The sequence below is a fragment of the Acartia tonsa genome, chromosome 2 (assembly GCF_053477335.1).
Source record: "Acartia tonsa isolate MP-2025a chromosome 2, ASM5347733v1, whole genome shotgun sequence".
Lineage (NCBI taxonomy): Eukaryota > Metazoa > Arthropoda > Copepoda > Calanoida > Acartiidae > Acartia > Acartia tonsa.
The window spans coordinates 12,231,521-12,256,448 of record NC_137261.1 but is presented as its reverse complement, the minus strand read 5'-3'; the positions used below and the strand labels follow the sequence as shown (position 1 = coordinate 12,256,448).

The following is a 24,928-nucleotide window of genomic DNA, read 5'->3' as shown; positions in this document are numbered from 1 at the left end:
CACATTTTTATCCATACCCTTGGTGTTTATAGTCAGATTTCCAAAAAAATTTCGGTTATAGATATCAAAATTAAATTTCCTGTCTTTTCAAGAAAACATCAATGGGGTCAGACTGCCTTTTTGCAGGTTTTTGGCTATTTTTATATGTTTTTCATTTTTCCTATTATCTTTAGTGTTTATTGTCCAATTTCAAAATTTTTTTAGTTAAAAATATCAAAATTTAATTTCCCGTTGTTTTGAGCATCCAGTATGTAATTTACTTTGACCATCAGTCTGTTAGTCATAGTACTGATATACATATAAGTATTAAAAAATTAAAAACAAATGTTGAAAAGGTTTCGTGATTTTTCCCTAATATACATGTTTTTGACAACTAATCTTTAAATTCTTATACATAATTTTTGTGCTTCGCTACTTATGGATGTTGTCATCCTTGTTTTCTTCTAGATATGAGATAACCATGATGTAAATATGTATGCAAGAATACTTGGATGTTGCTCCAGATTTGCATATACTCTGATAAAGTGATGCCTGGCTAAAATTATGATACCCCCATCCACCTTCTTTACCTTATCCCCTCCCCTCCGACTGGATGATCGAACTGTCCAATGACTTCATATAAGTAGCGAAATAAACGACAAACTTTCCTCTATAAATATATTCACGTACACCCTTATTAATATCCATTTATATATCCTTTATGTATCAAAGCTATATTTACAGCGTTATAGAATATACAAGGATGACAACATCCAAGAGTTTCGGATAAAAAAAACATGAAGGAACAAAATTACAAGGTAAATTATAGAGAGGTTGAAAAATAGATCAGCAAATCACGAAACCTATTCAAATCAATATAAAACTGTCTTTTGAAGCCTTGCAGACGGACTGACAGACCAAATAAGTTGTACATTGAATGCACTTTGGAAAGGGTTATCTTCACCAAATTACAGACGTTCAGACTTATGAACAGACAGACAAAGTAAAGTATTGAGTAGCTTCGCTACTAGAAAAAATAAAATAGAGTCTATGTAATCCAAAAGTTAGTAGCTAAGTGAAAATTGGCAAGAAAATAATTTTCTTGGTTTGCCATTCTATAATAAGAGTTAATCCTAGGGGTATTAGGTTTGATCCTTACAGTCTGGAGTCCATATCTGGGATATAGGAATAGTTAATACAGGAGGTATTAGGTTTGATCCTTACAGTCTGGAGTCCATATCTGGGATATAGGAATAGTTAATACAGGAGGTATTAGGTTTGATCCTTACAGTCTGGAGTCCATATCTGGGATATAGGAATAGTTAATACAGGAGGTATTAGGTTTGATCCTTACAGTCTGGAGTATATATCTGGGATATAGGAATAGTTAATAAGGAGGTATTAGGTTTGATCCTTACAGTCTGTAGTTTATATCTGGGATATAGGAATAGTTAATACAGGAGCTATTAGGTTTGATCCTTACAGTCTGGAGTCTATATCAGGGATATAGGAATAGTTAATACAGAAGGTATTAGGTTTGATCCTTACAGTCTGGAGTATATATCTAGGATATAGGAATAGTTAATACAGAAGCTATTAGTTTTGATCCTTTCAGTCTGGAGTATATATCAGGAATATAGGAATAGTTAATACAGAAGGTATTAGGTTTGATCCTTACAGTCTGTAGTCTATATCTGAGATATAGGAATAGTTAATACAGGAGCTATTAGGTTTGATCCTTACAGTCTGGAGTCCTTATCAGGGATATAGGAATAGTTAATACAGAAGGTATTAGGTTTGATCCTTACAGGCTGGAGTATATATCTGGGATATAGGAATAGTTAATAAGGAGGTATTAGTTTTGATCCTTTCAGTCTGGAGTATATATCAGGGATATAGGAATAGTTAATACAGAAGGTATTAGGTTTGATCCTTACAGTCTGGAGTCCATATCTGGGATATAGGAATAGTTAATACAGGAGCTATTAGGTTTGAGCCTTACAGTCTGGAGTCCATATCAGGGATATAGGAATAGTTAATACAGGAGCTATTAGGTTTGATCCTTACAGTCTGGAGTATATATCTGGGATATGGGAATAGTTAATAAAGGAGCTATTAGGTTTGATCCTTACAGTCTGGAGTCCATATCTGGGATATGGGAATAGTTAATAAAGGAGCTGTTAGGTTTGATCCTTACAGTCTGGAGTATATATCTGGGATATAGGAATAGTTAATACAGGAGGTATTAGGTTTGATCCTTACAGTCTGGAGTATATATCAGGGGTATAGGAATAGTTAATACAGGAGGTATTAGGTTTGATCCTTTCAGTCTAAAATGTTTTTTAGTGATATAAGAACATTTAAAACTATCTAACTTTTTAAAGACTTGTTCCCAGTAATAAGAAATAGTTGAGAAAGGCCAACTACCAATCCCTATATTCTTTTCTAAACAAGATAGGAAATAGAATAGTTTATCCTTTTTTATTATTTATATAAAAAAGGGTTTCTTTATCCATCTATCTATATATGGCCGTTTCTATTATATAGTTTTATTTATATTTGTTCAGTCTTTATCTATCTGAATATCTTTTTATCGTTGCATCCAAATATTTATTTATCTATCTATCTATATATGTCTATGTTTTAACAAGATTTTAAATCTTTTAACACACTTTAACCTTATTTTGAGCAAATGCAGGAATAATTCTTATGAAGAAAGTTTATTAACGCATAAATGGATATAAAATATGTGGATATATTGAAAGGGTAATTTTTTTGGTTATATGGACTTCATTTATTAGTCGGTTCGTTCATCCAGTAGGAGGAGAGGTATGGGTAACTGGGGTAGATGGGGTGTATCGTTGTTTAAGCTATCTACCAGCATTACTTTATCAGAGTATACTAGCGGCTTCGCCCCTAGCCTCTAGGGGCTTTGCCCTATGAAGTAATAGGAAGTCAACCCTCCTAAATAGAAATATTCAAAAAAGTTATTCTTTGTTTAATTACTCTGTGGTAAAATTAAACCCAGGTTGTGCACTGTATGCACAAAAATTTTAATTCGTAAAAATTAAACCCAGGTTGTTCGCATACATAAAAATTAAAATTTGTAAAATAAATTTTTTTTTTGGGGGGGGAGGGGATTCATGGGGGCTTCGCCCCATGGAGCAGTGGGGTTCCCCCACCCCAATTACTGGTTTTTGTTTACGAAAATAAAAGAAAAATAAAAAATTTTGGAAGGGTGGATTTTTTTATTTTTTGGGGGGTTGGGGTGTCTCACCCCCCAAGAAAATAGCTTAAAACCACCAGAGGACCAGTAGGTATATTCCCTGAAGAGTAGAGCCCAATCGGTTCAGCGGTTACTGAGATTTTACAAAAAATGTAATTACATTTTTTTAGAGGGGAGTTTGTTTAGTTTTTTGGGGGGTTGGGGGTGTCCCACCCCCCCCCCCCCAAGAAAATAGCTTAAAACCATCACAGGACCAGTCCAGTAGGTATATTCCCTGAAGAGTAGAGCCCAATCGGTTCAGCGGTTACTGAGATCTTCAGCTTCAGACGGACAGACAGACGGACAGACATCGTTCTACTTTGTATTATAGACTAGCGGCTTCGCCCCTAGCCTCTAGGGGCTTTGCCCCAAGAGAAGACAACAAAAAAAAAAAAAAAAAGATAAGAAGAACTAAAGAAATCTTCTACAAAAGAAATTTTCTACAAAAGAAATCTACAAAAGAATTCTTCTACAAAAGAAAATTTCTACAAAAGAATTCTTCTACAAAAAAAAAAAAAAAAAAAAAATGGGGGGGTGATTTCTTTTATTTTGGGGGGTTGGGGGTGTCCCACCCCCCAAGAAAATAGCCTAAAACCACCACAGGACCAGTAGGTATATTCCCTGAAGAGTAGAATCCAATCGGTTCAGTGGTTACCGAGATCTTAAGGGACAGACAGACAGACGGACGGACAGACGGACAGACATCAAGCTACTTTGTATTATAGATATGAAAATTTTGTGCAACATCCAAGTAGGTAAAATATCGATTAACGCATAGTAAAAATAAGAAGAAGAAAATTTTTCCCCAATTTAAAAGTGGAACATTATGTTAAAAATTCTTTACTGTTATGTTTTTCATAATATTTTTCCGTCTATCTGCGGATTAAGTAAAGTTCAATTTTCCGATTAGGGTTGATATACAGATAACAAGGATGGCACCATCCAAAAGTAGCTAAGCACAAGAAATCATGTAATGGACAAGCTGACAAAGTGAGTTACTGAACAGATGTTCAGTTGGCATAACAAAGAAAAGTAAGAGAGATAATATTATAAGATTTAAACCAATTTTGTTAGCAACGAGAGGGACCGAAAGCCTAACAAAACTATAATATAATTTTCACACCCTAACCCTACAACGTATGTATGTTAAAGAAATTGTAATATTTAGACAAGAAGAATTAGTTTTCTCATATTTACTTAACATTTACATTTTAAACTTAATACCTACATATAGTTTCTTTAAAACTGCAGAATTTGTGAAATCTGAAGAATGAACCATTTATGCTCACATTGTTCAATCTAATACAGTGGCGTGCAGAGGATTTTGTAAGGGGCATGGATAGAGAACCATTTTTTTTATAAATGATTATATAGTTATTATAATTGGTATAAAAACATTCTGAAATATTCCTTATTATTTGGAAGACTTGGAAATTACATTTAGTTTTTATAATAATCTTGCAAAAAAATACAATTGTATGAACACTAAAAACTTTGCCATTTAAACATAACAAATATGCTAAAAAGATGTTTATTTTAACATTTGCACTTTAAATTAAAATAGTTAAGGTATATAGTTATCTAATGTTACTTGTTATATCAAAAATGTATAGGTAGTGGATTCATAATTTTCTGGGCAGCTTTGTGTAGATCCTTAGGAGTAATAAACGATTTTTTAGTATAAGTTAATAACGTAGAAACAAGTTTTAATTTGCTTTTATATGTGTATACTAACCATTTTATTATTACTTGTATGTTGCACAAATTTTCATGTACTCTGATTAAGCAGTAGACACAGCTAGCTAATATTACGATCCATCCACACCCTTTACCCCATCCCTTCCCCTCCTAATGGATGAATAAACAGACAATTATATTTATAACCATTTATAAGATCTTACTGAAAATACAGTATATACAAACAAAATTGCAGAATTCCTACTACTTAAATTATGGAATGTGTTTTTGTTTAAGCTTCGCCATCAATGGATATCTTTTTCCTGTTTAAAATGCTGTTTTTAATAGTTATTTCTTTCATCGTATTATAAACGGCTTTCCGCGGATATAGAATGTACAATTATAAAATTAAAACCAGTTTTTTATCCCCGGGGTGCCGATGGCACAGGCTAAAAAAAACTGGTTTAAATCTTATGATTGTACATTTTTATATTAGTAGAAAGCCGTTTATAATACGATGCTAGACATAGTTTTTTCGTATGGATGAGAACCGGTTCCTATCCACCGGATTCGAATGAATACGAGAAAATATTTTATAAAAGATAAGAAAGTAAAAGTCATTGCTTTTAACAAGACGCGCGACATCTGAGCTGTGGGAACCAAAAGTTAGGGGATTTTTTTTTTTGGGGGGGGGGGATATAGATTAGTAAAATCATTAGTAGAATAATGTGTATACACAATATTTATCTATCTAACAATATCATAAATAATAATGAATATATTTTACTCACATTCTATATAAAGTAGTAAGGTCGGTTAGTTAAGATCTTGATAACTACTGAACAGATAGTTTAAGGCTATTTTTACCGTTTTCTCTCCTTAGAACCCCTAGATGCAGGGATGAAGCTTTAAATAGTTCTTATATAAAAAGTATAAATAAAATAATAATAATAATAATAATAATAATTTAGCTTGTGTTTCTACTTTAAAAGCCTTGGCTTCTTGGTCCCAATATGATAGTAAGAATAATTGGTTGCTTGGTCCCAACTATGATAAGAAGAATAATTGGTTGCTTGGTCCCAACTATGATAAGAAGAATAATTGGTTGCTTGGTCCAAACTATGATAAGAAGAATAATTGGTTGCTTGGTTTCAACTATGATAAGAAGAATAATTGGTTGCTTGACCCAACTTGATAAGAAGAATAATTGGTTGCTTGGTCCCACCTATGATAAGAAGAATAATTGGTTGCTTGGTAGCTATGATAAGAAGAATAATTGGTTGCTTGGTCCAAACTATGATAAGAAGAATAATTGGTTGCTTGGTCCAAACTATGATAAGAAGAATAATTGGTTGCTTGACCCAACTTGATAAGAAGAATAATTGGTTGCTTGGTCCCACCTATGATAAGAAGAATAATTGGTTGCTTGGTAGCTATGATAAGAAGAATAATTGGTTGCTTGGTCCAAACTATGATAAGAAGAATAATTGGTTGCTTGGTCCAAACTATGATAAGAAGAATAATTGGTTGCTTGGTTTCAACTATGATAAGAAGAATAATTGGTTGCTTGACCCAACTTGATAAGAAGAATAATCGGTTGCTTGGTCCCACCTATGATAAGAAGAATAATTGGTTGCTTGGTCCCAACTATGATAAGAATAATAATTGGTTGCTTGGTCCCAACTATGATAAGAAGAATAATTGTTTATTGTAAAGTAGCCGGAAAAAAATCAATCAAGATAATGTTATACCAATACATATGCTTTTACTATAATATCTTATTTTCATATTATCTTCTACTACTAATTTTAGAAAATAACAGGGAAAACAAATTCCATAAAACAGTTTCAGCTATTTTAATTCAAACAAACTTAAAAGATATTATTTTTATAAATGTGTGGTTAACTAATATTCTTTTTCGGTATGACTTCGAAACTAAATAAAACCTGCTAAACTAGAACCGGTTCTTAACCATACTGAAAAATCATGTATAGCATCGTATTACAGATAATTTTCCACGAATATTAAGATAAAAATCATAATACTGATGCTAGTTTTGTTGGTCCTGGCCTTTGTAACCTTTGGGCTAACCAAACTTGTGTTAATTAAATTATTTTTCATTTTAATATCCACGAAAAGTTGTGATAATACGTTGTGATAAATAAAAATTTTGATATTAATTATCCGGTTTAAATTCTTATTCTCTGAAACCAAAGCTTTGTTGAGGTCAATAAAACACAAAATGTAAACATTATTCTTTCTTTTAATCTTTTATTTTCTCCCCTTTCTTGATTATCATTAGGGTTATAGATATAATCAGGGATTAGAGACAATATAAATAATTATTTTGCAAATAACAAATCATAGTGTAAGAAGTGCATAAAAGCCATCTTTAAAAAACTAAGGGCTTAATTTAAGATTGTTTTCTTCATGCGTTGATCCTCAACTTAAAGATAAATTTGTTTTAGTGGCAGTAAAAATCTGACATATTTTTTTAGTTGGGAGGGGGGGGATAGTTATTACCACCATTCATAACCTACCAAAGACGTCCTTGCTTTTCTTATAATCTTAATAGAAACTAAGCAACGTAATGAAGATACTTTTATGAATAGTTAATAACGTACATTTATGACATATCCCTTATTCTTGAAAGTTATCTCTCTGTTAGTAGGTTACACACAGAGAATCATTCACATAATTATATTATACAATATACCAATATACATATACTTAATCAATCTTATAGATAGATAGATAGATAGATAGATAGATAGATAGATAGATAAATAGATAGATAGATAGATAGATAGATAGATAGATAGATAGATAGATAGATAGATAGATAGATAGATAGATAGATAGATAGATAGATAGATAGATAGATAGATAGATAGATAGATAGATAGATAGATAGATAGATAGATAGATAGATAGATAGATAGATAGATAGATAGATAGATAGATAGATAGATAGATAGATAGATAGATAGATAGATAGATAGATAGATAGATAGATAGATAGATAGATAGATAGATAGATAGATAGATAGATAGATAGATAGATAGATAGATAGATAGATAGATAGATAGATAGATAGATAGATAGATAGATAGATAGATAGATAGATAGATAGATAGATAGATAGATAGATAGATAGATAGATAGATAGATAGATAGATAGATAGATAGATAGATAGATAGATAGATAGATAGATAGATAGATAGATAGATAGATAGATAGATAGATAGATAGATAGATAGATAGATAGATAGATAGATAGATAGATAGATAGATAGATAGATAGATAGATAGATAGATAGATAGATAGATAGATAGATAGATAGATAGATAGATAGACTCATACATATTTTATTAAAAATAAAGTGAAAGTAAAATAAGGTATCAAATTTTCTATATCCCAAGAGTAAGATAAATTTTCAATTTCATTTGCATAGCTAATCTTCCACTCAATGTACTCATCAGGCAATCTGTAAGCATTTGGGTAGTCTGAAGAAGAAGCGGCTGGAATTTATTTAATTTTATATTCCATCATTTTATATAGTTACTAGCGGCTATCCATTGAACAGTAAGCTACTATGTCTATGTTATTAATTCAGTTTTTTTTTTGAGGAAGAGTGATTTCCCCGAAAGCTAAATGTATTTTTACTCACGGGTGGAAACCCTATATATGCAAACTATCAATTGGGTTTGTATATTAGCCAATAACGTCGGAAATATAACACGGCCAATTCACTACAAAAGAACAGAAAAATAATTTGCTGGCAGACGAAAAAAGTCCCCACCACTTGGGCCAGGTAGACATCTATACTTAAACATTCATTGAGTTACAGTTTGGAATTCAGTTTCTCAGCTGATATTCAAGATGTCTAAAATTGTCTTGTCAATTATTGAGCATTAACTAGTTTTGTTCGCTAACTATGGATGTTATGATTCTTAATTTTACCAAGTTACTTTGTTGTTGTTTTTTAGTTAATTTATATATCTGCAACATTGAAACTAAATATTCAAGGATAATTCTAGGTGGCGGGGACAAATCATCTCAAGATAAATTTATCTTCTCTCCAAAAATAAAGATTGATAATTGTATTTGTGACTTGAAATATTTGGCAAAGAAAATTATTTTTGGTTTATTTTTAACAGCGATACAATTCTACAGGTCGTTCAACAAGGAATGTGTTCCCTGCTTTTATCCTTTAATAAAAGTAACAGGATCTGTGTGTGTCTCATAGACGTCTTAGGGGGAGGGGGTAATGGGGCGATTACCCCCCCCCCCCCCAAACGATTTTGGGGGTGCCGTAGTCACCCTCAAAAATTTTTTCATTTTACCCCCCTCTCCATTTAAAATTTACCCCTACCCTGGGGGTGCCGTAGGCACCCCCAACCATTTAGGAGGGGGTATTTTTTTAATACTAAATATTTAATAAATTTAAATTACCCTCCCAAAAAAATTTACCCATGGGGTAAATTTTGGGGGGGGTAAACTAAATTTACCCCTGCCAACAGATTTCAGGGGGGGTAAAAAAAATTTGCGGCGCGTTTCGCGCGCCATTTTACCCCCCCCCCCCCAAAAAAAAAACGAATTACCCCCCGATAACAAAAAGCTTGAACGTCTATGGTGTGTCTGTCTGTATGTACCGAAGAATCTCGCTAACTAATGAACCAAATTGATTTTTAATATAGTATGAAAACTTAATTTCCTTATAATAAAAAATTAACATTCTTTATGATAATAAAACCATCAAATAAAATAATGAAAGTCAAGAACATCCGACTAAATTGAATATTTAACAAAAGCTTCGCAGAAAAGAACCAATAGAAATAAAGTCTGGATCATCAATCCCTTAATTAGACCAACAGGAACACAGTTTAGGAGCAATCCGGTAACGTAGGTTGAAAAATGTAAAAATTTAGTAAACACCCAGAGGTCTTTTTAAATTCCATACAGGTATATATATAACTGGCAGCTTCGCACCTAGCCTCTAGGGGCTGTGGCCCAAGAGGTTTGACCAAACTAATTTTTCGTATTTTAGATTTAAAAGAAATTTTTTTTGAAATTTTGTAGGGGTGGGCATTTTTTTTTTTGGGGGGGGGGGGTTAAGTCGACTCCACCATTCTAATTTTATATAAAATTTCAAAATTGAAAAAAATATTTCTAAGGGGATATTACCCAGATATGTTAGCCCGTGCATGGATAATAGATTGTAATACGATGATATTCATGATTTTTCAGTATGGCTGAGAACCGGTTCTAATCCAGCGGATTTCAATCGGTTTGGAAGCCCTACTGGAAAACTGATTGATTTTTTATACCCCACCCTGTTTATTGATATCTGTTCTGATTGATTAAACATATTGTTAATATCTTATCCTCATATTTATCTTTAAATAAAGAATAACAAAAACAATATACCCACAAATATTCCTAATTGTATACATTTTTTATCATAAAAACTGTAAATTTGACAGCCTCATTGAATTTCATGTGTGTAAAAATAACAAAACAAAAAAGTGTTCATGACAGCGGTAAAGGTGTAATTGTGGCAGTAGGTAAAAAAATCGCCAAAATATAGCAAAATTGGTAGGTGTAGAAGTGCCAGCACCCCTTGATATTAACACATTAATATTTAAGGAAATCAAGCAAAACTTTCAAAAATTCTCTTGTAATCAATACAGGGCTTTGTGTCTGCTGGTTTTAGTATTTTTTTAAAACTGACATTGATGAACATTATTGTAAATTACACTGGTACCACAATTCCCGTTTTTATTCCCGTTTTATTATTCGTTGAATTTTTATAGTTAGTTAATAAAAGTCCCAAAAGTTGTTGAGCCAACAAATATGAAAACATTATTGTACAACTTTGGGGACCAGTGCAGTGTTAGAAAAAGCCCAATGTCCCCTCCCTTACAAGTATTATACATTGACACAGGGACAGGACAGGACAATAGCTACAACTAGCGGGTAAAAATATTAGTAGGAAGAAAGTGTTGCAGATAATAGTTAATTACCGAATCGTATTTCCACGGATATTAAAATAAAAAATCATGAGATTAATTCCAGCTTTAAGGGGCTAAGGCCTTGTCTTAAAAAATGGAATAAATTTTATGATTTTTATCTTATTATTCATAGAAAAATGTCTGTAATACGATGTTATGCATTAATTTTCAGTATTTATTTTCAGTGGATATTAATCGGATTCAAATTACCTTCGCCCACCCTAATATTTACACACTTAGAAAGTAAATGGAAACTTTTAGAAAACCAAACATTTACACTAGAACAAAACTTTATGGTAAATTACGTTATTTTGCCAGTTGGTCACCCCTCCCCGCCTTATTAATATTAGGTCTGTTAGTTGAACGTTTAGATCTCTCTGACCACTATAATCTCCACTTTAGGGAAGCTGCACCTAGGTCATGGGATTGTAATTAACAGCCTAATGTACCCTCCCTTCCTTGGGTAGTTGGTTCTTTTATCCTCAAAAATTAAGATTTTGATAAAACTTCAACTTTTTCATACTTTAACGCTTTAAACTTCGGTGAAAAGTGTAAAAGTTATTTTGTATTTCACTTATATTACATATTATTTTTTTATTTCGAAGCTGCTTTCTTAAAGAAACAAGCGGCTGCATCCCCAGAATAAGGGGCTTTGAAACAAAAGGGTATAGTAAAGAAAATAGCCTAAAACCATCCAAATACTAAAATCTAAAAAAAAGAAGTGTAAAACCATCCCAGAACTTGTTTTGACCTTCCCTAAAGTGGAGAACACAATCGGTTAAAAGTAGCAAAATTATAAGCTACAACAAAAAACCTTACTGCTTTATATATTAGGATTATGAGTATGGGACCAATTGATATACAACATTTTTTTATTTTTAAAAGTAAATACACAAAATACAAATTTACAATCAATTAGAATTCATAATATAGACATTATTATTAGAATTAATATTAGATTACAAATCATAAAAGCACCAACAAAAAAATCAGAATGACAACATTCAAAACAGCAAAACTCAACCGGACAGCCGGACGGACAAACGAACATTAACAAGCGAGAGATACTACACATTCAATATAAAAGATATAGAATTTTATTTAAAAATCTGAAGAAATATTTAAACATGTCATTTAAATAATATAATGTCGCAATAACTTAATGGATGTAGAATACAGAAATTGTGACAGGGTAAAGTTGTCGTCAATTTAGCTTGCTAATAGGGAACTTGTTTATTGGTCAGTTAGTTTATCCAGTAGCAGGGGAGGGGATGATATAAAGAGGGTCGAAGGGGGAATCGTTATTATAGCCCGCTGTAAGCTTCTCTTTAATTGAGAACATGAAAATCTGGTGATTTTCTATTTAGAGATGCTTTGATTATTACATGGTACCAAATTGTTCCAGGAATCATTACTTAAAAAAATATTGTAATAGGACAACCAAATAAAGTACAAAAATTAATGTTAAAAACGGACATATGAATTTTTCATCTATTATATAGTTGCTATGCTTTCTAATTTGTATTCGACTGTTTATAATTCATCATACAAAAATTGAAACCAATAGGATAACTCTATTTCTAACATGCCTAAATCATAGCTATCAATTCGTACAAGCTGACGTCCCTACCCTAATTTGAGAGAAGCTTCGCTTTTAAAACATTTTTGGAAGGAAACTTTCATACTTCATCACATTTTTTAATTCTTATTAATAGACAAAATATTAAATGATTTCATGGCCTTAATAATGTCCTTTTCAATATCATCAGCTTCTTCTATCATATTGAGTTCTTTTCTGTATGTCTCTACCAGTTTTACCTGATATGACATCAATACTGACTCCTACAGATTAATAATATAAAGTCTTTAATAATCAAAGCTCGACTGCCGCAGCCGTCTGTACGCCTAAAGGAAATTATAATCTTTTACAATTATAATATCAGCTAGAAGTCTGTACCTGACCTAAACATGGCTATTTCGTTTTTTTTAAATGTAAGCATTATAACAGGAATTTTGATGCTTAGTCGCGGCTGCCAAGCCCTGTTAATATTATGAAAATATTTTTTTATGTTTAAAGATGTTTTATGAACACAGTAATAGTGTCTGACTGATTATGACGTAACAAAAAAAAATTAGCCAATGAGAGGCCGTTATTGACCAATGGTAAAATTTATAGTGGCCTCTCATTGGCTATTTTTTTTTGTTACGTCATAATCAGTCAGACACTATTACTGTGCTCATGTTTTATTGATATTTAACTAACCTTATAGAATATGATTGGATTACTAAATAAGCTTAATAGTTAAAATGGCTATTAGATTTATTACCTTAGATGGTCAATCAGATACGATAATCCGTCAAACTTAAAAAGGAATTTCAAGTACACGTAGATTTTATTGATTTAATAGACACAACTGATTAAATCCCATTAATATATGAGCGATCCGATTAGGGCGTAATCAATTAAAAATTGAATAATAGTTAATACTTTGGGGGAACATTAAAAGGTCATCATTTATTACAAAGAATCGATTTTCCCCAAAATAAGAAAACCTTTACAAATAACTTTTTTGCGCTAATTCAGTTGTAGGTTACAACTGCCTTTATTGCCAAACAATGTAAACTTTCAAACCACTATTGTAGTCGAAATATTCGTACACTCTTTTCCTATTGGTCCAATTAAATGCTTGCTGATCTAGTCTTTCTATATTAATTAAATGACTTTTATATTATCATCCTGCCTCTTCCAATCCTATCTCTTTGTAGAAGGCTACCCACTCCTCACCAAATTCTTTTTGTGCGGGGGGAGGGTGCAGTTTCTAAATAATATATATTAAATATAATGGAAAGTGCTGCTGACCTCTGAATTAAAATAAGTTTTGTTGGTTCCTAGGGGTCATACCCTGGCCCAAGAAAATGAATATCATTTTGTGAGAAAATTATCTATAATATGATACGAAACATGACGGTTCAGAACCGGTTTTAATCCAGTTGAAATGAAACGGATTCGAAGCCATATTACAACTATATATTACCTGATTTCTTACACAGCCAAACCCAATTCTATCTTCAATCCTTTGCCTATCAAACAACAATGAGTATTTAATTTAAATTTACATAAAATTGTTACATAAAGATGCTTTTTACATAAAAATAAGAGTATTACCTTCATTCTCCAAAATTGGATGGGGCATTACCTCTTTTCCGCTTGGAACACAGTAATAGTGTCTGACTGATTATGACGTAACAAAAAAAATTAGCCAATGAGAGGCCGTTATTGACCAATGGTAAAATTTATAGTGGCCTCTCATTGGCTAATTTTTTTTGTTACGTCATAATCAGTCAGACACTATTACTGTGTTCTTCCGCTTGCCCCCCTTCCCCCCCACATCTGACACCCACAAAAAAGGAGTGCCATTTGATCCATTTCAAATAACCTCCAACATCAATATTTTTACCCCCCCCCCCCTTCAAAAATTTAAATGCTTTGACGTTGACACAAATCTGGCACAGCAGCAGTAGGATCTATTTCTTCTCGTGGATTTAAAATACCTGGCTGTTGAAACCGCTAGCGGGTTTCCAGTAATTTTGATGTATCTTTCATTTCCTTCATCAAGCAATTTTCTTTCCTCGACCTAGTAATACAAAAATAAAAAGCTAAGTTTGTTTCAAATGATTCAAAATGTCTAATTTAGCGAGAAATCGCCAATTCTTAACATATTCATATTGTGTCTAAATTAAAACATTACATGTCTAATTTTAGCCTTCAATGTTTTAAAGCCTTTGATGACATAACTTTACTGAATCTTAACCACCTAATATGATTTTACCAATTAGTGAAAAGGAGAATTAATCTGACCATGTTACCTGAATACAAGCTTTACTTTCTTCACAAATAATCTTTATAGCTTCTCCTTGCTTACCCATCAACTTTCCAACTTTTTCTTTTGGTATCCAAATTATCATCTACAAAAAAAGTGTAAATTGTGATATTACTAAGACTGCTAAAAAGTGATAACACTTTTTTATATTGTTAAAGGGTCGGTCCGTCCGTCCTTAAGGGTTAGCTGTTTTCGTTAATTAAGACATGTTAGTATAGTCCTATCTTTTTCAATCAAGTCCTCTATTTACGCAATTTTGCTACAAATTTTGTTAAGACTTACAAATTAATATTTTACTTATCAAGTTTTAACACTCTAAAAGCGTTATTGTAAGTTTGTCCTTCCTTCTGATTTGAAGTCTTCACTTTTATGGATGTTGTCAACCAGGTTACAAAGTAATTTCTGTTATTATATATCCTCTAACTTAAATATGTTTAACTGTGAAATTAGAATTACTATGTCAGATTTTAAATAAAATCTTTGAGGAACAATACAATAACCAGGATTAATTCTCTCCAATAAAATTTTGACATTTTAACATTTACAGGAAGTTTGGGGAGGGGTGAGGTTATGACAACAGATATTTCTTATCCTCCTACAGTGTCACAAAATATTAAAACAAAAACAGTCATAAGTTAGAAAATAATTTAAAGAATAGGTTATCTAGAAATTTTCTTTTTGGTTCAACAAGAAAAACATTTTCAAATAATAAAATTGACAAAGAAAAAAATTTAAATTCATTTTCTTCTTATCATTATGAAAATTTAAGATTTTGCACTGTGTTTTTAATTATACAAAGACATAACAATGAAATAAAAATTTGTAAAATTTCTCTTAAAATTTATCATAGATTAGGTAGTTCAGCACGCTAAGTAATATAAATAACCTAAACCTGAGTTTTAACTTTTTGATTTTCAATTTTGTCAACAATTAGATTGACAGCTTTTTCTACAGCATCTTTTTCACCCTTGACCATAACATTTTCGTATAGGTCCTCTCCTCTTTTTTGCACCTAAAAACAAAACTTATTTATCTATAATACAGCGTAGAATAATAGCTGTCCGTCTGTCTCTCTAAAGCTTAAGATCTTGGTAACAGCCAAGCCTTGTATTACTATTTAGAGAATATTGTTGTAATTTCAAATATTTTCTTTAGGGATGGGACACCCCTAACCCCCAAAATAAGAAAAACTTCCCCCTAATTTTTCATGTAAAACAATGTGTTTTAAATTTTTTTTCATTTTAATTGTAATCAGATGGGTTCACAAAAAGTTCTTTAAATTCTATAAAGGAGTGGGACTGCCCTCTTGGGGCTAAGTCCCTAGAAGCTAAGGGCGAAACTGCTTGTATTTATCATAAAGATGTAAACTTGATTGGTTAAATCAAAAAAGCACTGCACTGAGCCTGGGATTGTGCTGTGATTTAAATTATACACCACTATAGAAAGGAAATTGAACTTAAATTGTGTTATCATGTTTATATATTTAGATGTCCATCCAAATATTTTGTTGCACGAGTTTATATAAAAAAATGACTTATGTTCTATTTCAAACAACCCATGCAAGATATTGATAAAATCATACAATGAAATAATTCCTTATAGAAAAGGCAGAATGAAAGTAATGTTATTATTATTTAAATATAAACCACAAAAATTATCTTTTATTTCAAAATTTCAAATATTGATGATTAGAAAAGTTATGTTCCAACAAATTGTTTTATAGAATTCACAAAAACCTGAATTTTATATATCTTCTTAAATTTAATAAGAGCTTGTTTTATGAAGTATAACTATTTATATACATATTTTATATATATGATAGTTATCCAGGGAGTGAGGGCATTTTCAAAAACTGCGATTTAGTTGCAAGCTGATTAACTGCTATTTGTAGCAACAAACAAGTATTTTTTTTTATATTGCAATAAAAAAATATGCATTAACATAACTACTAAATAGCTGGTTAATGGAAAAAATTCAAGGAAGCATTATCATAATAGGCACCTTTTGTACTTTTTCAAGTAAGAAATTTGTATTGCCATAAATTGATATTTTAACAGTTCCATAACATGATATTTAATTGCAATCTTCATATTTTTAAAAGCGAAGCTTTTCTATAATTAGGGTCAGTACGTCCGTTATATAGCTAGATAGATAGCTATTTTCGTTAATTTAGGCATGTTAGAATTGTCCTATAGATTTGCATGTTGATCCCTATAGGAGTTAGGTACGAGTTAGAAAGCAAAGCAACTCTATAATCGTTACCTGAAAGTCCGTACGTCCATTTTAAACATGTTGCTTTTTAACTTTTTTAACATCAAATTTTCATGTGATAAAATTATCTGATTGGACAGATTTTTTAACACTGATTCCCATTACAACAAGGTATAGTGTTATAAGCAAAGCATCTCTATAATGAAGTCCTAAAAACGTCAGTATGTCCTTAAACAGTAACATTTGTTTAATCAGTTTTGCAACGAATTTACTTATAATTTTGTATAGACATATGAATTAATATTTAGTTTATTCAGTTCTGACACTCAACAAGTGTTAATGTACGTTTTTCTACCATTTTAGAGCTTCGCTTTTATGGATGTTGTCATCCTTGTTCTTTTAATTTCAATCACTTTTGCTTTTATAGTTTTTGGTTTCCAAGATAGCAAGAGGGGTTCAAAAAGCCCCTATTACCCTTGAAAAAAAGATTCTAAGGACCCCTCACCCTCAGAATAGGACATAGGAAACATTCACTGACCTTGATGGAAGCTCCACTTTCCTTTTGAATGTTGTTGATAATGTCTCCACCAGAACCCATTATTCGACCAACAAGCTTACATGGAATGTTCAAGTTCTATATGGTTTCAATCAATAAATCATTTTTCAAAAAAAAAATTAGATTTTTTTATTTACAAAATGTTAGAAAAATATTATTGAGAAATCAAAATGATTATTATACTTCATTCCTGTGAAAACATTTCCTAAATGATTATTGGTATGCTTGCAATTACTTTTAAATAGTGCTAGTGGTTCTATCTCATAAGAAAAGGGGGTCTTAGCAGGGTCACTTTACCCCTTTCTTGGGTTTACACTCCAAATAAAAAAGCCTGAAACCTTGGTGAACAGAAAGGAAATTCACAGAAAAGCAAAACACAATCCAAAGCAAACTATTTTCACCTATTGCTTTCTTGTTTTTTCCCCATTACCAAGAGCGCCCATAGTCTTACAACATACACAATAAATAAATTTTACCCCACTTATAGTTATCAGAATTTAATGATTAATGGCTTATTTTCTTCGTTTTTTAAGGCAATTAATAGAACAACAAAAAAATATTTCAGTTTTTATTTAAAAAGTACAGTAAAATCTAAAATTCAAAACTTAGGTGTCAACATCTAAAAATGTTTTTAGCGCATTTATCTTTTGCTCAAATAATCAACCTTTTGCAAGAATGGCTGCTTAACACTTCAAAGTTAAGATATAGAGCTAAAAATGTATACAGATATTCTTAGGGACATGTACTAGAACATATCAAAGTTTGAAGGTTTTATCTCAACCAGGGAGGGAGTACTGGCCCCCCAAAGTCGACTACAGAAAATCCATTTTTTTAAAGAAAAATGCGCTAAAACCATTTTTATATGTTGAACCTAAGTTTTGAAATTTAGATTTTACTGTACTTTTTAAATAAAAACTGAAATATTTTTTTGTTGTTCTATTAATTGCCTAAAAAAACAAAGAAAATAACCCATTAATCATTAAATTCTGATAACTATAAGTGGGGTAAAAATGCTTTCAAAAAAGTTCTCATAAAAAAAAACACACTGTATATAATTATACTCACACACATTTACTTATGATATTTAATTATTTGTATTGTAATGAAATTTATATTGAACCATTAGTTCGGGTATAATAGTTTCATTAGTATCTTAAAAGCAAGCATTCCTTCGGGTTTTCTTCAGTAAATTGATTAGAATCCACATGATCTTCATTGTGACTCTCACAATACTGTGATTTGGTTGAGTCTTTGGGTACAAATACATCTCTTGTAATTTTGTATCTGTCATTCAGTGAGGAATTATATTGGTATTCCCATTTTTTGTTTATTTGATCAAATCTTTGATAAACACATAATCTATCATGTGTTCCATAACTGTCAATATTTGCATGGTACAAAATGTTATCTATTCTTATCAAATACTCCACTTTTGTACCTTGTCTAGTACCAGAAGATTGGTAGATTACTAAATCAGCCTTTTGAGATTGATAAAGTTCTGGACCCTCATTAGTAAGATTGTTTCCCATCAAGCATGTCTTGTTTAATCCTGTGGTTGTATCTACAATCTTTACAAACCTGGGCTCTGAATTTATTATTGATTTTCCATAGACTTTAAATTTCTTTGATTCTGTCAAATCTTGTTTGCCTTCAAGTTGTTCTATTGTATATTCTCCAAGATAGTTGGTTGAATTTTCAATTATATTTGGTATGTACACTAAACAATATTTTATAAATGACTTAAAATATCAATGAATATTTACTAGCTTATTTGAAAATGATACATTACCTATGTCACGTGTTAAAGATTTCTCAGCAGCAGGAAGAAATGGACAGACATTGACTGCAATATCATAAATCTTCTTGATATTTTCACAGTAGTGTTCTACCTCTTCAATTGCTAATTGGGCAGATGTCTTGTGAGGGGTAGTATTGCCCATTGGAAGGTTATCATAAAAGCACACTAAAATGTGGAGGTAAAGAACTCTCATGTAGATAACATAATGCAGTGATTTAACTAAAGGCTGAATTGATTTGTGACACTTGTTTCTGTACACAGATTCTAAAAAGGCCTCTGTGTTGTCTTTGTTGAAGTCTCCCAAAATCTCTCCAAAGCTGTTCTTGTTGTAAAAGAATTCTTTAGCCCATTGCTCAAGATTTGAAGGTGAAGCCTAAATGACAAATATAAAAACTTTCAAAAATTGTATCAAACTTTCATTACCTATTGAAATTACAAAACATATTACACAATCACTTTTGGGGTCTGATCATTTATTTTAAAACAATTTTCCAATTTGATAATAGATAATAGATATTGTATTGTAATATTGACATGTTTCCTCAGATTTTTCCATATAGAATTCAGAATTATGTATAAATATTCTTTTCTACAACATCTCCCTTTCAAAGCAACATTGTTTACAATTCTAGCTTGATAAAAACCATGTAATTACTTGTATGATAACATTTAAGTAAAAATGATATGAAAATTTATCTAGGTTTTGATTTTGATTGTAAATTTACATATACTTTATGCTTAACTTGAAAACTTTTTTCATTTTGCAAGGTCTTTTGCATTCAATCATTGGCATAGCAGATAGAAAATATGTGAGATTAAATTTGTCCTACCTTTAGCATTGCAATATATTGGCCTTGAATTCTCTTCCAGCCTTAGATCAATACTTAAATGAATTGATTATAAGTATTACATTTATCTTTTTATAATGTTGAAGGTTGATGTACAACAAAGACGAAGAAAGTCCCTCAAAAAATCAGCATTTTACGTCATAAAAACGAGGGATTATCCATCTCTTTTTTAGGGGTTTTCTTTCCCACTCCTCCTCTCCTCATCCCTCATTTTTGACATTCATTTTTGACATAATGACATTGAGGGACTTTCTTCGTCTTTGTGTACAACATTAGTTGTGGAATTTACAACTTACTGTAAGTGTATCTTGAATATAAGAGAGAAAATATCAGCCTCTTTTAGAAAACAAAAACAAATAAATGCTTTTATAATGTTAAAGAGCTGCAATTAAATTAATCTCTCCTTTTCACTGACTTAACACCTACTACTCTGCTTCAGTATAAAAATCTGATATAGCTTCAATATTTAAGTATTAGTCCCTGGCATGAAGTAAAGTTGACTTAACATCTCATGCATTTCATCACACTCAGCCTAAAATAAGTTCTTTAGTCAACAGTAATTAAAGAATAGACAACTTTTGTCCTGTAATAAAATAGTTTTAATAATGTAAATTTGAGACAATCCTAATGTTACAGTAAATCTTGTTAAAGAACCTAAATGCAGTATTCTATGGAAACTTACTGATCCAAGTCCAGGTAGAAAGAGGATAAATGATTTAATGTCCTTTTCTAGAGCTTAATATTTTCAATATTTTAGTTTTAAAATAAACCTGAAATAATGGTAAATTTTCTTTCAATTTGTTTAAATCCAGCATGATTTCAGCTCTTATGGTTTTCATCAAATTTCTATCTTTTGTTTGGTCTTCTGATGATTTTCCTTCAACTTTCTGAGAAAAAATTCTTCTTTTATACATATATCATAATCATTAAATCTAGGATTATATAGTCATAACCTACAGATTGATATGAAAAGAAATATACATTATTTATCTAAGGAATTGGGTATATTAGCATTAAGTAAACTTTTTAACTGAATAATAGTGGAAAATATGTCATAAAAAAAGCATACATTAGGTAGTAAATAGAGATCAATAAAGGAACAAAATCATGTATAATAATTGGTTATAAAAGGATTTCAATATATTGCATAAACACAGAAAATTAAACAAATATAAAACAAATTTTAATATATATAAATTTTATTAGAGATCAACTTATAAGGAGAAATCATAACAATTAAGTAAATATATATATACTAATTAATATACAATGCTAGGGTAACAAATATTTTAAGAGCTCAGCAGCCAAAAAACGGCTGAAAACTAATTGTTGACCCAAAACTGCTTTTTCAGACCAAGTGTGCAGTGGCTAAAGATACCAACAGACTACAAGTGTATTTTATATTTTTTTGTAAATAGAATTTTTATAATATTAAACTCACCTCTACATTAAGTTTAAGCAACAAGCCAGAGAGACACTTTATCAATGAAGAAAGAGTCTTTGTATAAGGATTTGAATTCCCAAAGGATCTAATAAGAAAATCAGCCATTTGCAAACCACTGTTTATTCCTGAAATAATAATTTAGTTTTTTAGTATTTTTAGCAAAGATACTCTATAATTCACTTTGTGTGTCCATCAGTCTGTGACTTTATGGGGGGAAATGTGATTTTCTTAGCTACTAATAAAAATAGGCAGATGTAATTTAAAGTGAAAATTTCTATGATAATGCGTATCTAGTCTATACATTGATATGTCCATCTGTCTGTTGGTCTTGCTTCAAAAGATGTAAATCTTATTTTTTTGAGGTTTCTTCAGGATTTTCTTTGAGTTTTTACATATTCTCTCTTTTTTAGTTTGACAGCTGAACTTCTGCTCTATAACTCACTTTTTCCATTTGTCAATTATATTCCACTTTTGTTTTAGCTCCCAAAATACCATTTTTAAAGAACATTTTTGGCTTTTTTTCTTGTTAATGTAAATGAAAGTTGAAGCCTCCTCCCCCACCCACTAACCATCAAGTGCTCCGAGAGACGTAAGAGATAAAAGAGAAGAACCTGTTTTGTTTTTAGCAAGAAAAGCTATGAATTCATTGACTCTATCAGTTATCGACATTTCCCTGGGTTTAGGCTGGAAAAAATATCCATTTTCAGGTTTCGTGTGGGATTGGGTATTCCCCATTGCTTCTCTGAAAAAAAAATAACTTAAAATTCCATGGAAAAAGTGTTTAGTACAATTGTCGGCAGGTTTTACTCTGACAGGCCATTGCTAAAACAATTTAAGCATATAAAACTACCCTAATAAACATAAAATAAAAATAACATAAAAACATAAAATTTTAGTAAAAGTTCATTAACATTTTAATAATATCTAGAAATTGCAGCAAAATTGCTTGAATACAGGGTCATTAATACGGGAAAACTTACATTTTAAAACTTAATTCTGTCCGTACGTCCACTTTAAACAAAATGATTTTTAATTTTTGAGAAATTTTTTTTATTGAATATTTATACAATATACATCTAATATGTACATCTAATTTTTGGAATATTGATTCCTATGTGGCGCCGCCACCGAGATACCTGGATCCTGGAACGAGCCAGCAGCCCCAGAGGAAGGGGTGACACCCGTCACCCCCAGTCAGCCAGCGCCACCAGCCCGTAGGGAGAGCCCAGCCATACACCACCCAGCGCCCACTGCCAGCCGAGGGAAACCAGCTGCCCATCATTTCCAGTCGAGCCAGGATAAGTTAAATTTGACAAATGTATTGTATCCAAAGTATTGTAACCCTCCAGCCTTGCCTGTGCCTCCCGCACCAGAGGCTGGGGAGATTGAAATTTGGGGATATAAGGACTTGCCTGTGCCACATGCACCTGAGTTCCTAGGGCAGGGGAGGGACGTAATCCAGGGCGAGCCTGTGCCACACGCACTTCAGCCCCATGCCACTGGGCATGCCATGGACAAGGGAAGGGACCCCTTGGGGCTAGGGGAGCCGACACCCAGGCAGGCGCCAGTCGCCTGTCAGTCTGTCATTGGGGAGGGTATCGGGATGCCCCGGGCACCCAAAGATAACGCTCAATGGAAATTTGTATCTAGCCAGGAGCAACCCAGCCGTGTCCAGCCCCAAGAAGCAGCCGTGGTCCGAGCCGAAGATCCCCAGCCGCGTGTGCGAGGTCGATGGCTGTCTGGTAGCTTCTCACACTGGTGGATGGTTCTGTGGGGACTACTGCTCGCAGCCGTGTGGCCTACAACTAGCTACCTCCTGGTGGGGTGGGACTGCGCCAACCCCACCCATGTCACAGCCTACAACAAGGAGAAGATGTGTAGCACGGAACCGCTACACCAGGAGGTGCCCTTGGGCCATGAGGTACATGTCCTGCAGCAAGTCAAGATTAGGGAAACAACAGGATATAGCTGTCAGCTCACCGTGTCCCAGTGGACATTTAGGTGTGGGGTATGGGGTCACCTCAAGGTGACCTCGGTCCCCACCCTCATGAGGCCAACCAAGATTGATCCAGAAACGTGCCGAGACCTGGCCAGGAACCGAGTCTACACGCTGCCAGGCAAGACCCAGCCACTGACGTTCCAGCTGAACCATCCCCTGTTCTTCACCCTCGATATGGTGGGCGCCTTGGTCAACAGCCCCGAGGGGGTGGGTTGTGAAGGGGAGGACGTCCATTTCGAGGGCCAGCTGTACCGCAATGAATTAGTGCTCCAGGAACGACGGCTGCTGGTCAAGGAAGAGACCTATGTAGTGGAGAATGGACGGGTGGAGTCCCAATCTGACCACTTGACCCTAGAATGTCCCCATTCTGAGCTGTCTTGCATTACTGGGGAGGCCACCTACGTGTGGGACCACCTGGGGAGAGATTGCCCCTTGAGGCTGATCCGCAGCCTCCAGCCTAGCCTAGTGATGGATGCGTTCCTGGTTGACCATCAAGCCCAGTTCTTCATCAACATGACCACCCCCACCTCAATAGTGAACTGCGACTTTGAGGCCCATGCCACCAACCACCCAGCATTGTTCGTGGCAGCTGACCCGGCCGCGGCAGCGCTGCCCAGAGTATCGGCCAGGGATGTGGATGTCCCCCTGCAGGTTACATTGGATTTACCCTGGAGACTCGAATGAGAAGCACCGCGGCAGAAGAAGTAGCGGCCAATTGCTGGAAGCTCCAGCAACTAGACCCGGCCCACCCGGTGCGTGTCCAGGGGAGCACGTTCTCTGTGCTGAGGGGAGATGTACTGCTCCAGCTTACCTACCAACGCAACAAATATGTTGTCCGTGAGAGCAATGAATGTTGGGACAAAGTACCAGTGGAACCCACAGGATTCGTAGACGCCGTGACAAAGTTGTATAGCGGCCACGCCACCAAGATTCCCTGCTCCTCCACCTACCCCCTAACTGTGCATGCGGAGGAAGGCTGGATAGAGCTAACCCCCGCACCTAAGAAGAGGCCACCCCCGCTGGATACGCCCAAGCAGCTGCTGACAGAACCTTTGGATGACTTTAGTTCGGGAGGCTTGTATTCGCAGGCTGAGCTGAACGACTGGCAGCAGCTGCTAGCGTTCCCAGCGTATAAAGCCGCCATGCTGACCGGCCTGTCTTATGGCTCATGCGTTCAGCAAGGTAGCTGTTCGGCCACCGGAGACCATGGGATCGTGTCCTACAATATCGACCGACTGGCGGAGGAAGGAGAA

General features: G+C 33.3%; 1 protein-coding gene across 2 annotated transcripts; it reads right to left on the bottom strand.

Moving 5' to 3' along the window:
• Positions 1-398: 398 nt before the first annotated feature.
• Positions 399-22,439, bottom strand: LOC145304641 (uncharacterized). 2 transcript variants are annotated; one of them, XM_080146583.1, is made up of 16 exons: positions 22,288-22,439; positions 21,674-21,801; positions 21,003-21,119; positions 20,715-20,764; positions 20,215-20,257; positions 19,376-19,757; positions 18,758-19,303; positions 17,779-17,793; positions 17,569-17,666; positions 15,712-15,831; positions 14,806-14,904; positions 14,491-14,573; positions 13,974-14,019; positions 13,680-13,757; positions 12,632-12,780; positions 399-432 (listed from the first exon to the last, which is right to left on the bottom strand). In XM_080146583.1, exons 1-15 carry the CDS (start codon positions 22,409-22,411, stop codon positions 12,637-12,639), a joined length of 2,073 nt encoding a protein of 690 aa, XP_080002709.1. In that variant the 5' UTR covers positions 22,412-22,439; the 3' UTR covers positions 399-432; positions 12,632-12,636. The 2 variants fall into 2 exon arrangements, with proteins under 2 accessions (XP_080002709.1, XP_080002702.1); XM_080146576.1 differs by lacking the exon at positions 399-432 and having other exon boundaries at positions 11,793-12,780.
• Between the last annotated feature and the right edge of the window lie 2,489 nt (positions 22,440-24,928).